Source organism: Trichoderma virens, assembly GCF_000170995.1.
Source record: "Trichoderma virens Gv29-8 chromosome Unknown TRIVIscaffold_3, whole genome shotgun sequence".
NCBI classification, from domain to species: Eukaryota; Fungi; Ascomycota; class Sordariomycetes; order Hypocreales; family Hypocreaceae; genus Trichoderma; species Trichoderma virens.
Window position 1 is genome coordinate 13,477 of NW_014013746.1, and position 12,892 is coordinate 26,368.

General features: G+C 44.6%; 7 protein-coding genes across 7 annotated transcripts; 1 reads left to right on the forward strand and 6 right to left on the reverse strand.

The window, feature by feature from the left end:
- Nucleotide 1: 1 nt before the first annotated feature.
- Nucleotides 2-1,033, reverse strand: TRIVIDRAFT_127556 (uncharacterized protein; the record flags this gene model as incomplete). The annotated part of the gene is made up of 1 exon (XM_014103811.1): nucleotides 2-1,033. A coding segment is annotated over one exon (1,032 nt), but the record flags the coding sequence as incomplete, so codon positions are not given.
- Nucleotides 1,034-2,901: 1,868 nt separating this feature from the next.
- On the reverse strand, nucleotides 2,902-4,920 carry TRIVIDRAFT_133088 (uncharacterized protein; the record flags this gene model as incomplete). Its single annotated transcript, XM_014103812.1, has 2 exons — nucleotides 2,902-4,693; nucleotides 4,748-4,920. Coding segments are annotated over 2 exons (1,965 nt in total), but the record flags the coding sequence as incomplete, so codon positions are not given.
- Nucleotides 4,921-5,965: 1,045 nt separating this feature from the next.
- On the forward strand, nucleotides 5,966-7,600 carry TRIVIDRAFT_72259 (uncharacterized protein; the record flags this gene model as incomplete). Its single annotated transcript, XM_014103813.1, has 8 exons — nucleotides 5,966-6,097; nucleotides 6,160-6,314; nucleotides 6,372-6,565; nucleotides 6,642-6,749; nucleotides 6,817-7,026; nucleotides 7,080-7,176; nucleotides 7,259-7,338; nucleotides 7,392-7,600. 8 exons carry the CDS (start codon nucleotides 5,966-5,968, stop codon nucleotides 7,598-7,600), a joined length of 1,185 nt encoding a protein of 394 aa, XP_013959288.1.
- A 129-nt stretch (nucleotides 7,601-7,729) lies between these two features.
- Nucleotides 7,730-8,245, reverse strand: TRIVIDRAFT_143676 (uncharacterized protein; the record flags this gene model as incomplete). The annotated part of the gene is made up of 1 exon (XM_014103814.1): nucleotides 7,730-8,245. The coding sequence occupies one exon, from the start codon at nucleotides 8,243-8,245 to the stop codon at nucleotides 7,730-7,732; it is 516 nt and encodes a 171-aa protein (XP_013959289.1).
- Nucleotides 8,246-8,718: 473 nt separating this feature from the next.
- Nucleotides 8,719-8,871, reverse strand: TRIVIDRAFT_144008 (uncharacterized protein; the record flags this gene model as incomplete). The annotated part of the gene is made up of 1 exon (XM_014103815.1): nucleotides 8,719-8,871. A coding segment is annotated over one exon (153 nt), but the record flags the coding sequence as incomplete, so codon positions are not given.
- A 566-nt stretch (nucleotides 8,872-9,437) lies between these two features.
- Nucleotides 9,438-10,381, reverse strand: TRIVIDRAFT_61793 (uncharacterized protein; the record flags this gene model as incomplete). The annotated part of the gene is made up of 4 exons (XM_014103816.1): nucleotides 9,438-9,506; nucleotides 9,564-9,663; nucleotides 9,748-10,279; nucleotides 10,339-10,381. The coding sequence occupies 4 exons, from the start codon at nucleotides 10,379-10,381 to the stop codon at nucleotides 9,438-9,440; spliced, it is 744 nt and encodes a 247-aa protein (XP_013959291.1).
- Nucleotides 10,382-11,616: 1,235 nt separating this feature from the next.
- On the reverse strand, nucleotides 11,617-12,611 carry TRIVIDRAFT_129925 (uncharacterized protein; the record flags this gene model as incomplete). Its single annotated transcript, XM_014103817.2, has 4 exons — nucleotides 11,617-11,877; nucleotides 11,940-12,064; nucleotides 12,123-12,233; nucleotides 12,293-12,611. Coding segments are annotated over 4 exons (816 nt in total), but the record flags the coding sequence as incomplete, so codon positions are not given.
- Between the last annotated feature and the right edge of the window lie 281 nt (nucleotides 12,612-12,892).

Here is a 12,892-nt window from a genome sequence, read left to right on the forward strand (position 1 = left end):
TGATAGGAACTTCCTGAGTTGTGCAGTGAACACCACCACCTAGTCGAGGCAGCTCTTCAATCAGAACAGGAAAAATCCTCCTCTCATCGCCATACAGCCCCTGCACTGCCCTGATGGCCGCCGCATCATGAGCTGGGTCGCCAAATTGAGGGAGGATGATCCCTCCATTGACTAGCAGATAGTTGACGTAGCTCCTCACGGCACGGTCATCCCCAACACCGCCTCCCTCGAAGACCTCTTCGTCAGGCTCTTCTACCTCAACGATCTCGAATGGTCGACCTTTTGCATCAGTGGCACTGCTCAGAATCTCAAGAGCTTCTTCGTAAACGGTAGTCCACTCGGTCGGGTTGACCTCATTGGCCTTGCTTATGATCAACATACCTGGCCGAACAAATCGAACCAAGGCGTCAATATGGCAGTCTGTCGAGTCAATACCCTTTCTGCCAGGGATCCAGATAATCTTGTCGATGCCAAGATAGCCTTTGAGCTCAGTCTCGATTTTTTCACGAGACTTTCCTGGGTTTCTGTTGTCATTGACAATTGAGCTTTCCGTAATTAAAAGAGTTCCATTGCCATCGGTTTCAAGCGAGCCGCCTTCAGTGACAATGGAAGTCTCGATTCGATCGAAGTGATAGTCTTTCAGGAATGTCTTTGCGAATACTTGAGTTGTAGGCGTGAGATACTTATTGCCCCAGCCGTTAAAATTCCAGTCAAGGCCAGCGACGCTGTCCTTTTCTCCGGCGGACGATTTGACAACAAATGTGGGAGCAAGGTCTCTCAGCCAGACGTCCATGCTTTTACCGTCAATTTTATAGAGCTCGATTGGGAAAGGCGTGCCGATTCCCTTAAAATACGATTCGGCTTCTTCATAACGCTCACTGCCAACAGCTAAAATGGCACCTTGGAAGTGGGCTACAGCTTGGGCAATTGTTGACACTTCGTGTGTTGCCTTGGCCAACCTTTCTGGATAGTCTTGTAGAATTCCCTCCAGGCCGGGCCAGGCCAGGATAGTCTTGCTTTGTGGCTGCCATTCTGAGAGGCGACGAAGACTGAAGTCAGCCATGCCTCGATGGTGGATTTTCAAGTGGGCAATAGATAAGTGCGCGTGATGGGGATTGGAAAGAAGCAACGAGAAGGATTGAATGGATGTCCAAATCCTTCTTGCCATCTGGACGGGTTGAAGAAGGAGACTTATAGTAACGTCTTAAGCAGGTCTGACCTCATACAAAACATGTATATTACTCATATGGAGAATATCTCGTACTCCCTTACAGCGTTAGTGTTGTAGTATGGTCGAATCAGTTCGCCTGCATTCAAGACACGTCGCGAGAACTGCGTAAGTATGGGCGCTGTCTTAGTATGTCATGGATGCATAAAATATGTGTTAGGAGGGATTACGCTACAGCTGTTAGTGCACTGTTGGGCTCGATGTTAAGGGAGCCTTGTCCAAGGGTATTTTTCTCGCTCAACATATATCTTTAAGATGCGTCTAGGCCACGCAACTTTATTGATATTGATTTTGAGATAATGCGCTCCTTTGAATACTGATAACTAGCAATTACGAATATAAAAAGGACTGATGATTGGGAGCGCCGTAGTTATATATGCGCACCTACGTAAAGCTCCCTAGGCAACACGCGAGCAGTCTCCTATCAATATCCGCTGCTTTGCATAGCTCCACATTTAGTGTGTCTCTAGCGTTTTAGATCTTGTGTATTGGCTTTCTGTGCTCTCATGATTTTTCTCTTGTGTTTCCGGCAATGTTTCTTCATTGGTATCCATATTAGCGAACAAGTGGCATTTAACGCGTATCTCGTGCACCAGTTTTGATGGTGTAACCTAGTAGAAACCTGTGGTAATTATGTAGTTTTCCCAAACACCTCAGCCATAACTGCGTAATGGGCCAGTGGTAACCCAATTTGACTGAGGCCACTCTGTAAGCCCCTTAGCGAATTTAGTTACGGGTTAATAAAAATGCTATTTCCCATCGAGGAATTAAGGCCAAAGGCTCATCTATCTAAAAAATAGACATCTACACCGCAGGCAGAGGTGTCTATTTAGGGTTGGCTCTTCTACATACTCCGTCGTATAAACCCTCGACTATGTGCAAATAGCAAGGGTATACTATGATTTGGCATCTATGGGTTAGAGAATATTGGCTTTGATATTACGGCGTGTGCAGGAAATAGTAGAGATATAGTTTGCCATGATTGAAATGGGTAAAGGGTGGTCTTAGATGTAGCAGACATAAGTCGCCATAGCAGATATAGACAGATATAGATAGGTAAAAATGGACATAATATATCTAAGTATATTGTTGATATACGCATCAATGGGTTACCCAATGGTTCACGACATTGTTTAACCATAGCGTTAAGTATCAGATATGTAAGCTCAATATTAGGCATTATAATCATAGGTACCTACGAGAATTGATGAAAGATCATAAAATGCACATAGATTTGCACTAAACTAATATACTGTAACTTGAGAGTGGCACACTCGAAATCATGTTACATCCATTAAGTCCTATCAAGCAGACTCTAGCAAACAAGTCGGACCGAATTTGCCGTGGTGGGAGGACTGAAGATGTTCAAACAGGCGTTATTGAGACTAGAACTTCCCCAAGGTGATCCATTGCAATTTGGCCCTCGGAAAAATTGAATCTGCTCCCCCGGGCACTAGGATGTTAAGTGATTGTTTAATTGAAAACTTGGGCATTCTATTCCATCTCCATCAGCTACATTTATCCATTTCAAGCTGTCCTCTTGGAACAGCAACCTATTGATCATCGCTTTCTGTCATACTATCTCGAATATCGTCGAACTTGGTGAGCCACTCCTGAGTTCTCGTGGTATTCCTATGAGGAATATTTCTTGCCTCAGCTATATATTTCTCACATAGCGCTCTTGCTTCTGAAACTCTATCGTTCAAGGCAAGGTATGTGATGAGATTATATGCTGTTGTAAGAGTTTCGCTGTGAGCCGGGCCAAGCACTTCTCTCTTATTTCTCAAATTGCGACGATAGATGGATAGAGCTTCGTCTATTCTTTCGTCATCTTGGCAAAGCATAAAGGCCAAATTATGCTCAGCAGTGAGGACATCTGGATGGAGATTTCCGAGCAACTCTTTCTTGGTCTCGTAGACAGTATGCAGCAATTTTGCTGCTTCCTCAGGCTTACCCTGTTCGTCTAGAACATTGGCAAGATGAGACATACAGTTCATGGTATCACTATTCTTCAACCCGAGAACACGTTCACTGCGGGCCAAAGCTTCACGCTGCATTCTCTCCGATTCTTCATAATCCCCTGTCAAAGCAATAGCCGTAGCAAGGTCGCTCAAACTGTCAATTGTCCTCGGGTCATCTTCACCAAGAACTTCGCGCCGAAATTCCACCACCTTTTGGAGAATTGGAAGACCTAAAAGATCCTGGTCAAAAACGGAGATAGTCCAGCCCAGTAATCCCATGCTAGTCAACGTATCGACATGCTTTTCGCCTAGATAGACGAAATTTATTTCGAAAGATCGTTGGAATCTTAATCGTGCTTCGTCATAGTTTCCATTCCAATGAATATATCTTCCTGATGAAGCCAGTAACCTCGCTCGGATGATCTCAGAATCCTTTGTGGTCATCTTGAATTGATACTGCAGGATCCACTCGGCATGAGGAAGCAACATTTCTCCAATTTTGAAGTATTCCGGCTTTGGTTGTGATGATGGCTCGGGAAATTGAGATGCGATGGACTTCAATGCTTCGAAAGCCCATTTGTCTACCTCCTGAGGTTTCTCTTCTTCCAACCACCACCTTGTTGCCAATTGCACGAGACGATGTGTGCTAAACACTGAATCGCTCTCATCAATAAACGAAAAAGCTTTCAAGAGCTCGGCAGCTTCCTGGAAATGGAAATCTTCCCCGACTTCGTCCCCATTATGCAAGAGAATAGCGGGAATTCCGTGATGTTGAAAGAAGTTGATGAGACACAACAAGTCCGCTGCTTTTCGATTTGAGTCCCGTATGGACTCGAAGGATAGTTTCCATGTCTTACTTACCGACTCAAGGGTATTTTCCGGTTGCGCATAGCCATCATGGATAAGAAGTTTTGCCTTAACTGTATCACTCTTGCGATATTGTTCTAGATATTCTTGAACTGTCATTTGCTTCTTTACCATGAAGGCAATTGCTTGGGCGATGGCGAGGGGAATATACTCGAGTTCTTCAAGTAGCTCAAAAATCAGGTTTTCGGGCTCGTTATTTCGTAATTGCTTTCTTACGAGATCCAGCCCTTCTGATTTACCCAACTCGTGGATTGAGACGGAGGGTGTGGGATTCGCTCCGTCGAAGACCAAGTCGCGGCTCCTTGTGGTGAATAGCAAAGACCCGTTCTGGCAGTTCGGAATGCACTCGGAAGGAGTTTTGCCGACTGTCATCTTTCCGTGAAAGAAGGCATCCCCATCGTCCACATTATCAATGATCATTAGCCACGGTCCTACATGTTGAACTTCGAGCCAGTCCTTCAAAAGTAGTGCCGCATCGGATTTGGCGCCATCCGAGGTGTTTATACCGCATTTACTCGCAATGTAGTTGAGAGACTCTTCAAAACGAGCAACTGTGGCCGCGTTTACCCAGAAGATAGAGCAGTTGGCATCTTTACCGCGTCTTCGATAGCAATATTCTAATGCTACCTGAGATTTTCTAGAGATTGCGTCAGACGAACATCGTCGCGAAGAAAGAGAGGGGTAGATTCACCCTATGCCTCCAAGACCGCAAAGCGCTACTCTCGGTTGATTGCCGTCCTGTACCTCAAACGCTCGATCAATCTCCGTAAAAATTTCATTTCTCCCTACAAATGAGAAGTTCCTGTTGAAGGGTACAAGCCAGAAAGGGCTCGAGTGTGAAGGCTGCTGCTGCTGCTGAGTCTCGAATCTGGCTGCAGTATCGGGATCCATGATAAAAAAGGCTAGGCTTTCGCAATTATTCTAGCTAGATTCTCTTGTTCTGGTAATCTTGTCGGCGCAGTGGTGCTAATGACATGTACTAGCAAATTCTGAAGAAAAATAGTGAGAAGGCTCAGATTATCGCTAGCTCAATTGGAGCATTCTTATGTAGAATCTGAACCTTCTCATGGCTTCTTGCAAGGCATTTTTATAGTCTATTCCGAGCAACCAGTGACCGTAACCTCTTACATTCCTGCCTGCCCAAGGATTGAAGGATGCACGTCTCATTGGCCGAGCATCTAAGTCTTACATGCATGGCTGTGGGTACTATGGCCAGAAATACGTGCGCTTGTGAAATACGCAGTCCCTCTCCAACTCAGTAGCGCAGGTAGGTCGATTTCACGGAGTCTATATTTATTCATTGGATAAACTTTGTGTTACTTGAAAAATTCCAGCTTGTCTATTAGAATGCTTGCCGGCATTGCATTCTCGTCACTAGCACAGCTAACTGTGAACGTACATGGCGGGGTCAGATCAGCAGAGAGCAATTCTGGAGCAATAGCAATGGAGTTTAGTTGAACCAGAATTTAAATTGCATTGCTTCGATGTCTTCTTATAGTCTACATCCTGCGAGTGCGGAATTAACAATTGTGATGGCTCTATCTTCTTCTAGGTGTACAAAGACCATATTGTGGAACTCAAAATGAGCGGAGTGCAACTTGTAGCACAACTTGGCTGATCAGTGGGTAACTTCCACGCTAGAATTAGTTCTCACCTCCTCACGGCCCCCTCACTCGCTCAGCGAACAATTTTGATCCTCTAGATAGTTCACAGCTCAGCTTCCGCAACTTGCAATAATCATCAAGGTTCTCGGGCCGTTGGATAGACTTGAGATCTAGACATAATGTCGCAAAGAAATACGGCAAGCTCAAATGTGCCATGGATTGTCGCTGTTGTAGCCGCAGCCTTCGCAATAGGTGTCGCTACATCTGACGCCGTAAAGGACGCCGTTTTCGACGTTCAAGATATAATGACAACTTACAAAGGAGGCAATTCTATCCAAGAGCTGGATGAACTGCCATCCCAAGTACAAGTTGTTGACCCATCAACATTTGCAGCCATGGCGGTAGTGCCACCAGAAAACATTGCCAACGTTACCTCAGTAGGTGAAATTTGCGTGCCTATCTATTTGGTAAATCGAGAGTCTAATTGATCCACTGATAGAAATTTATTCCTCCCGGCTCTACAATGGAGAGCTTAAAAGAACGGCCATTTCACGTTTATCACCCAGACTTCATTCATATTTTGGGGTCAAATCCGACTCTTACACTTATTGCCGATTCAGGCACCGACCCGCTATTCCATGAAGCCGTAGTATGGTCAGATGAGTGTCAAATCTTCTATCCCAATACCACTGGCGCTTACAAAACATTCAGGTACCCTCCCACGGATGAAGTTTTCTTTGCCCAGAGTGCCGGCCCTCTAGCAGCCGGGACGGGCTTGACGAAATCCAGCCTGATTTTAAAAGTATCCCTGAACGAAGCCATGGCCGTCTCCAGCGAGCGGAACGCCGTTGGTAAAGTCCAAGTTCACGTAGTTCCCACTGAGCCTCTTGTCGTTAATCCCAACGGTATGCCTCATTGACGCTTGCATCCGTATCACAAACTGCATTTCTTCACAGCACAATGTCTGCTAACTATTCCTAGGAGGGACAAACTACAAGGGCACTATTTTGTTCACAGGTGAGGGAATGGGTCCAGACGTTGCCCCAGCACTCTTCGCTGTCAATCCAGTACCGCCTTACAACAGCACTAGTGAGTACCATATCAACACTATGTACCGAAAACAACTGTTCCACATTAACGGATGGCTCTCTCCAAGTCCTCGTCAATAATTACTTCGGCCGCCAGTTTAACTCTCTCAATGACGTTGCGGTTAACTTCAAAAACAAACACATTTACTTTACAGACACAGTATATGGCTATCTGCAAGACTTTCGACCAAGACCTGGTCTTCCGAACCAAGTATATCGTTTAAACCCTGATACAAGGGCTGTTACCGTTGTGGCAGACGAATTTGTAAATTGTAATGGTGAGTGACAACCTATTCATTTCGTATTTTACTCTTCTTACACTAGTGGGTAGGCATCACGTTTTCTCCCGAGGGCCGCTATGCCTATATCACAGACACAGGGGCTGGTAAGGCTTTCCGAGGTTACGATAACGCTGGACCTTCAACAATGTAAGAGAACAACCCTCCATCCCAATTCACTGCTAAATGTGGTATGAATTCAAAATATGAATTTTCCTAACTTGAATTTTAGATATCGTTACACAGTAGCTAGAGATGGAACGTTTAAACACCGAACGGTGTTTGCATATCCCGGAGTCGGCATCGTGGACGGTAATTGCTGATATTTTCTTTTACACTTATTGGAACTTGACTAATATTTATAGGAATTCACTGCGACTCTAAAGGCAATGTTTATGCAGGCTGTGGCGATGGCGTTCACGTGTGGAATCCCTCAGGAACTCTGCTGGGTAAGATATTTCTCGGCGAGACTTCAGCTAACTTCCAATTCGCGGGTGATGGTCGAATGATCATCGGCGCTGAAACGCACTTGTATTATGCAACCTTGGCTGGAAAAGGAGCGCCAATCTCATAAAATGGCATGTCGCCTGAAGGATCTTAGCACCTATGGTGTACCCGATTGACGCATCAAACGAGGAACAGTTGCCCCCCCCCCCCCCCCCGATATTTAACTAGCTGTATCAGTTGGGATGAAAACTTCTATTCAATTGGAATGTCCTTCAAGCTTTTTGCGATATATCCTCATCTTCGTTGGCCCTGTAACTACAGTTGCTAGCCATTCAATAATTTCAGAAGTTTCAGCAACCCTGCATAGCTTATATCCACGACGTTCATACCACCGCACGACCCGTGAATTTTCTTCGTGTTCCCATCCATCTGGCACTAAAATCTCAAGCTGCATTTCTTCAGCCCCCAAACTTCTCGCCCAACTCTCTGCGAACTCCATAAGCTGTTGACCAACTCTAGTACCACGATGCTCAAGGTGGCATGTAAGTAGGCCGAGGTTACCCATGCTAGGTCCAATCAGCTCTATGCTCACACAGCCAATTATATCCTCAGCTATCTCTTTGTCTGGGTCAGAGGACGGCTTCCACGCAATCGCTATTTGGTGGTCACGGATCTTTTGGCTTAGTTCTGAAGCAGATGTGCGAATGTGCTTTTTTGTGTCTACCAAACCGTCGTAATTAGAATGATAAGAACGGTTAATGAAGCCAGCCATGTACTCCAATAGCACTGAATTGTCTGCCAGAGATGATGATGCCACAATGATTTTTGCCTTTGGTAGGTTAAGAGACTTATTAGGTGGTTGAGTAGCACCTGTCAGTGGCTGGACAGTCTCGTTGGAAGGCATAATGATAAAAACTCTGAAAAGATTTCTGTCGAATTTGCAGGTTGAAGACAACACGATATTGTTGGGGATGGGTAAGAGATAATAATGAAGGGCAGTTTGGTCAGTAATTATACCCAGTAATCAGTAGCGGTGAGTCACCCTTTGAAGCAGTGAGACGGTGTGCTGTGGGGAAACCAAGAGACGAATAGCCTATGTATGCTAGTCATCTTTTTTTTTAAACAAGAATCATGTTGAGACTAATTATCTATCCTAGAATTACCTTCCGAGCTGGATCGAGCTTTCTGCTTATTTTTGCTTATTTTTTGGGCTGTCGCCTGCTTAGAGAAGCATAGTGATATATACTAAAAAAGTCTAATTTCTAGTACATACGACCATAGGTAGAGGAGAATTCGGGGTCCCGTCTGCTCCCCCATAGACAAGCCTCTAACCGGCAGATTAGTAGTTGAGTGGGTGACCATCAGCGAACACCGGCTGTTGTATGTTTTTGCTTTTTTGACCTACTGATGTCTTTAGTCAACTTGTCTAGATAAACTGGATTGCCTCTCTGATGAAGCACATACGACCATATCCATTAGAATATACGGGATCCCGTCCGCTCTCCTACAGTCAACCTAATGAGAGGCAGATTAGTAGTCAGGTGGGTGACCACTGGCGAACACCGGCTGTTGTATGTTTTTTTTTTGTTGCTGCTTTTCACGGTAGGCCTTATGAGATATGTCGTGGTCACCTTCGTCAAGGGATTGCCATGGCTTGTGAGTACATACCACCATGTCCATTAGAAAATACGGGATTCTGTTGCTCCCTGTCGCAAATATCATCAACTTTATGATTAGGCAAGTATAATAAGAGCAGCTCATGATTCGCCGAGTTTTGCAAAATAATAAACATGTGCAGTATAGATCTGTACAAATAAAGTTCATTCGAGTTTATCCTATTATTGATTCACTTAAACTATATACGTAACGGATAATGGTTTATCTGCTATAAGATCTATACTCCATACTGGAGCTAATTACACAAAAACTCTTAAATTTCAATCATTAGTGATTCGCCAGGCACCTTACCACGCAATGACTGAGCCATCACTGTCGAAGAAGGTACCAGAGGTTTCGAGATTCAGCTCATCAGTCTAGGAGTGACATAGATATTAGCTCGGCGTTAAAACATTGACTTATTCAGAACTCACGATTTTGATCACTCTTTGAGCACTCTCCTCTGTAGTCATCGTCGGCTCCTTCTGGTTGAGCGCATCCGCAAGTGCCTGACCCATGGAGGTTTTAACCCAACTATAATAGTATATATAATTAACATACATAGTTATTAGGGTAGTGTAATGGACGTCTCCAAAGAGGGGAATTTGTGTTACTCACCCCGGATGAAGAATGCCAATCTTCAGACCCTCGTGTTTGAACTCGATACTGGCCATCTTTGCGAACTGGTTAACTGCTGCCTTGCTAATGCTGTATGATGCGCTAGGGACATTTGGATGATCGGAGATACTGCCAAGGTGGCTGCTGGCAACAATAAACTTCTTGCCTGCCTCACCGGCCTTGCTCTTCGATAGTAGATCCCGGGTGGCAAAGAAGAGTTTCACAACACCGATGGTGTTAACTTGAAAGTCAGTAGCGATCTCATCAGCAGTCGTCTCTTTGATATGCTTGAAGCCGCTAGAATAACCAGCATTTGCGATGACAATATCAAGATGATCCACTATCTCAAGTAAACGAGAGGACAGACTGTCAAAGTTGATCTCCAGGACATCATCATCAAGGGGGAAGGTAACGAGCTTGCTGGTCGCGTGCGGATTAATATCCGTAAAGACGAACTTAGGGTCACGAACAGTGGCGATAACTGTTGTGTTGGGACGCTTAACTAGAGAAGCGACAATATACCTCCCAATACCTGGAAAATAGAAATGTCATTAATTTGCTAGAATAGCCTTGCTTCACATTTATTGTTACCCCTGTTGGTGCCTGTAACCAAATAGACTGTATTGCTGGACATATTAGCTCAGTTGTAAATTTGATTGACTAAATGGGGAGAGATTGTAGAAATAATAAATTGATCAGTGAGAGTATCTACTGTTGTGTCAATATTAGGATTATTGGAGATGCAGAATAAAGTGCCTATATATATATCAGTCCGCGGATTAATAGATGATTATTACCTCATTACATATGACATTATTAAACACTATTACCATAACTTGATTTATCAGCCTGCAAGTATAGGTTCTGCTAAAGTGTTATGCTAGCGCACTTGCAGATATCATCTCCATTCACAAATGTCTTGCTGCATGATTCCATATCAAGAATATTATAAATCTTAACTTTAAAAGCTAGATTCTAGGTGAAGTTAGTAATACAATTCTCCTCTTGCTTCAGACGGGTGCAGCAATGTATAGAATGGCCCCGAACGTGTTTGGAGGCAGTTGCGATAGAGGTGATAACTGATATCAGTAACCCTAACATAACCTTGGTACAAGAAATAAGGTTAATCGACTAGGTAAGTAACTGCACTTACTAATTAAATCTCCATAATATTACAAGACCTAAAGCGCCAGCGTCGACTTTGGGCAGCTGGCAACTTATAAGCGGAGCAATCGGATACCGCAACGTACCGCAAACACCGCAATGTCCGTAATTCCGTGTTCAGGGTATCGATCAATGAGCTGTAAAGATATATTGCTCATTCGCCCATAGCATGCTTCTGCAGTTTTCACCCTTAGGCCCCATGACGGTGTTCCATTGTTCAGCCGAGACGTGGAGGTGCTGTGGGCCGTGATAAAGAGGTCGCAGCCCTGTCCCGACTTGGCTTCTACAAACTTGTTGTAGCCGGACACGATATTTGTTTGCGTCTCACCGAGCGCAATAATAACCGCCGAATCCGGCGCCCGCACAGTAGACATCATCTTCGTTGTGAAACTGCTCGACACACCCATACAGTATCATTCGTTCGCCCAACTGTGCCGTGGTTGGCCCCATTGACGCCCAGAACGCTGTTCCAAGCTGGGTGGTCAAGGTGGAGGTGCAGGTTGGAAATATTTCCACGATGGCAGCCATCTAATGTAGAAGCTACGACGTCATGTTCCTTGCTCCCGTAAAGAGTGAACTATAGGACCATCCATTGGCAAATTATTCCTCATATTGAAAGGACTCAGACCGAAAATATGAGAGCTAGAAGAGATAATCATGGTTCAAATTCATATGGTATTACGCGGATTATTAGAAAAATTCTTATCAGGGACCGACGATGTCCTGTGCATCATCCATCCTCCGGGCCTCAATCCAAGCGATAGCTTCTTCCCGATTGCGGCAAACATGAGGCTGTCCCCTTTCTTTATCATCTGGCGTCGACATGGATCCTTCTAGAGTCATGTCGAGATTGCATAGAATGCTGTTTCGAAGATACTCGAAACAATGGGCTGCATGTCTTGGGTTATCATCCTCACTAGGCCCATTCAGTATCAGCTGGTGATAGCTATCCACGCTGTAGTATAACTAAATATTGTTAGCTTTTGAGAAACTACTAGCAGTGACAGGTGGTTGTGATGTCAACTCACACAGTGTAGCGCATGTGTCCATGATGCCTCAAATAACGGTCCGGAACGAATGGGGTCGTCGGTAATGGGTTTCCCAAGCAAGGGATGGTCCAAATAGTCAGGGATAAGCACGCTCCCGCTCCCAACTACAGCAATTATCAGCAACTCTCTTGTAAGATTAACAGCAGGAAACTAGTTGCATACGTGGCATCAGCATGTCCCAATTTTTCCGGATCTCCATTCGATTATCATTCGAGGTCATGTTCGGAATAAATTTATCCTCTTCAGGCTTGAGAAACGTGTACGTATGTGATACTATCTAATAGTTAGGCGTTGAAGATCCAGATGGTGAAGGTAAGATAAGTGTTACTCACCCGTCTTGTACAGGCCATTAATGTCACTACCAGTCTCGACAAATTGGCCACCAAGATCGTTGCTTGGTTCTGTGTTACCATTTTGCTTCAAAGAGAGCAATAATATCAGAATTGTCTGCAACCCAACAATCACACCCCATCGCAACCATGTCCAGAAGTTGGAAGAGGCTTTGACTCGTTTCTTCAGTCTCTGTGTTAGGGAAGATGCTGATACATTTGCATCACCTCGCAGGGGAAGAAACTCCGCCTTGTCAAAGATCTCGGCGGTTGATGAGGTTTTGGTTGTATCTGATGCATTATCTTCCAGATCAACGTCTTCGCCATCGTGGAAGTGGCCATTTCCTTCGAGTTTGATGTACCTCCCAGTGAACGCCATATTGATTCAATAAATTAATAGTTTATGTAAATAAGAAGAATGTGAAAATGAAACGCCAGCGCAAGAATTGAATAACAAAGAAGGAATTGCTTCTCCCTGTACCAGCAGGAGATAGAAGGTCGGTGGTGATCTTGAAAGACGTCAAGAGAACTTGAGAAGGGGGAGAAAATCGTCCACTCGAAGGCGAGTTTCAAATAGTTCAACAGTCACTGCCTCCTATCCCA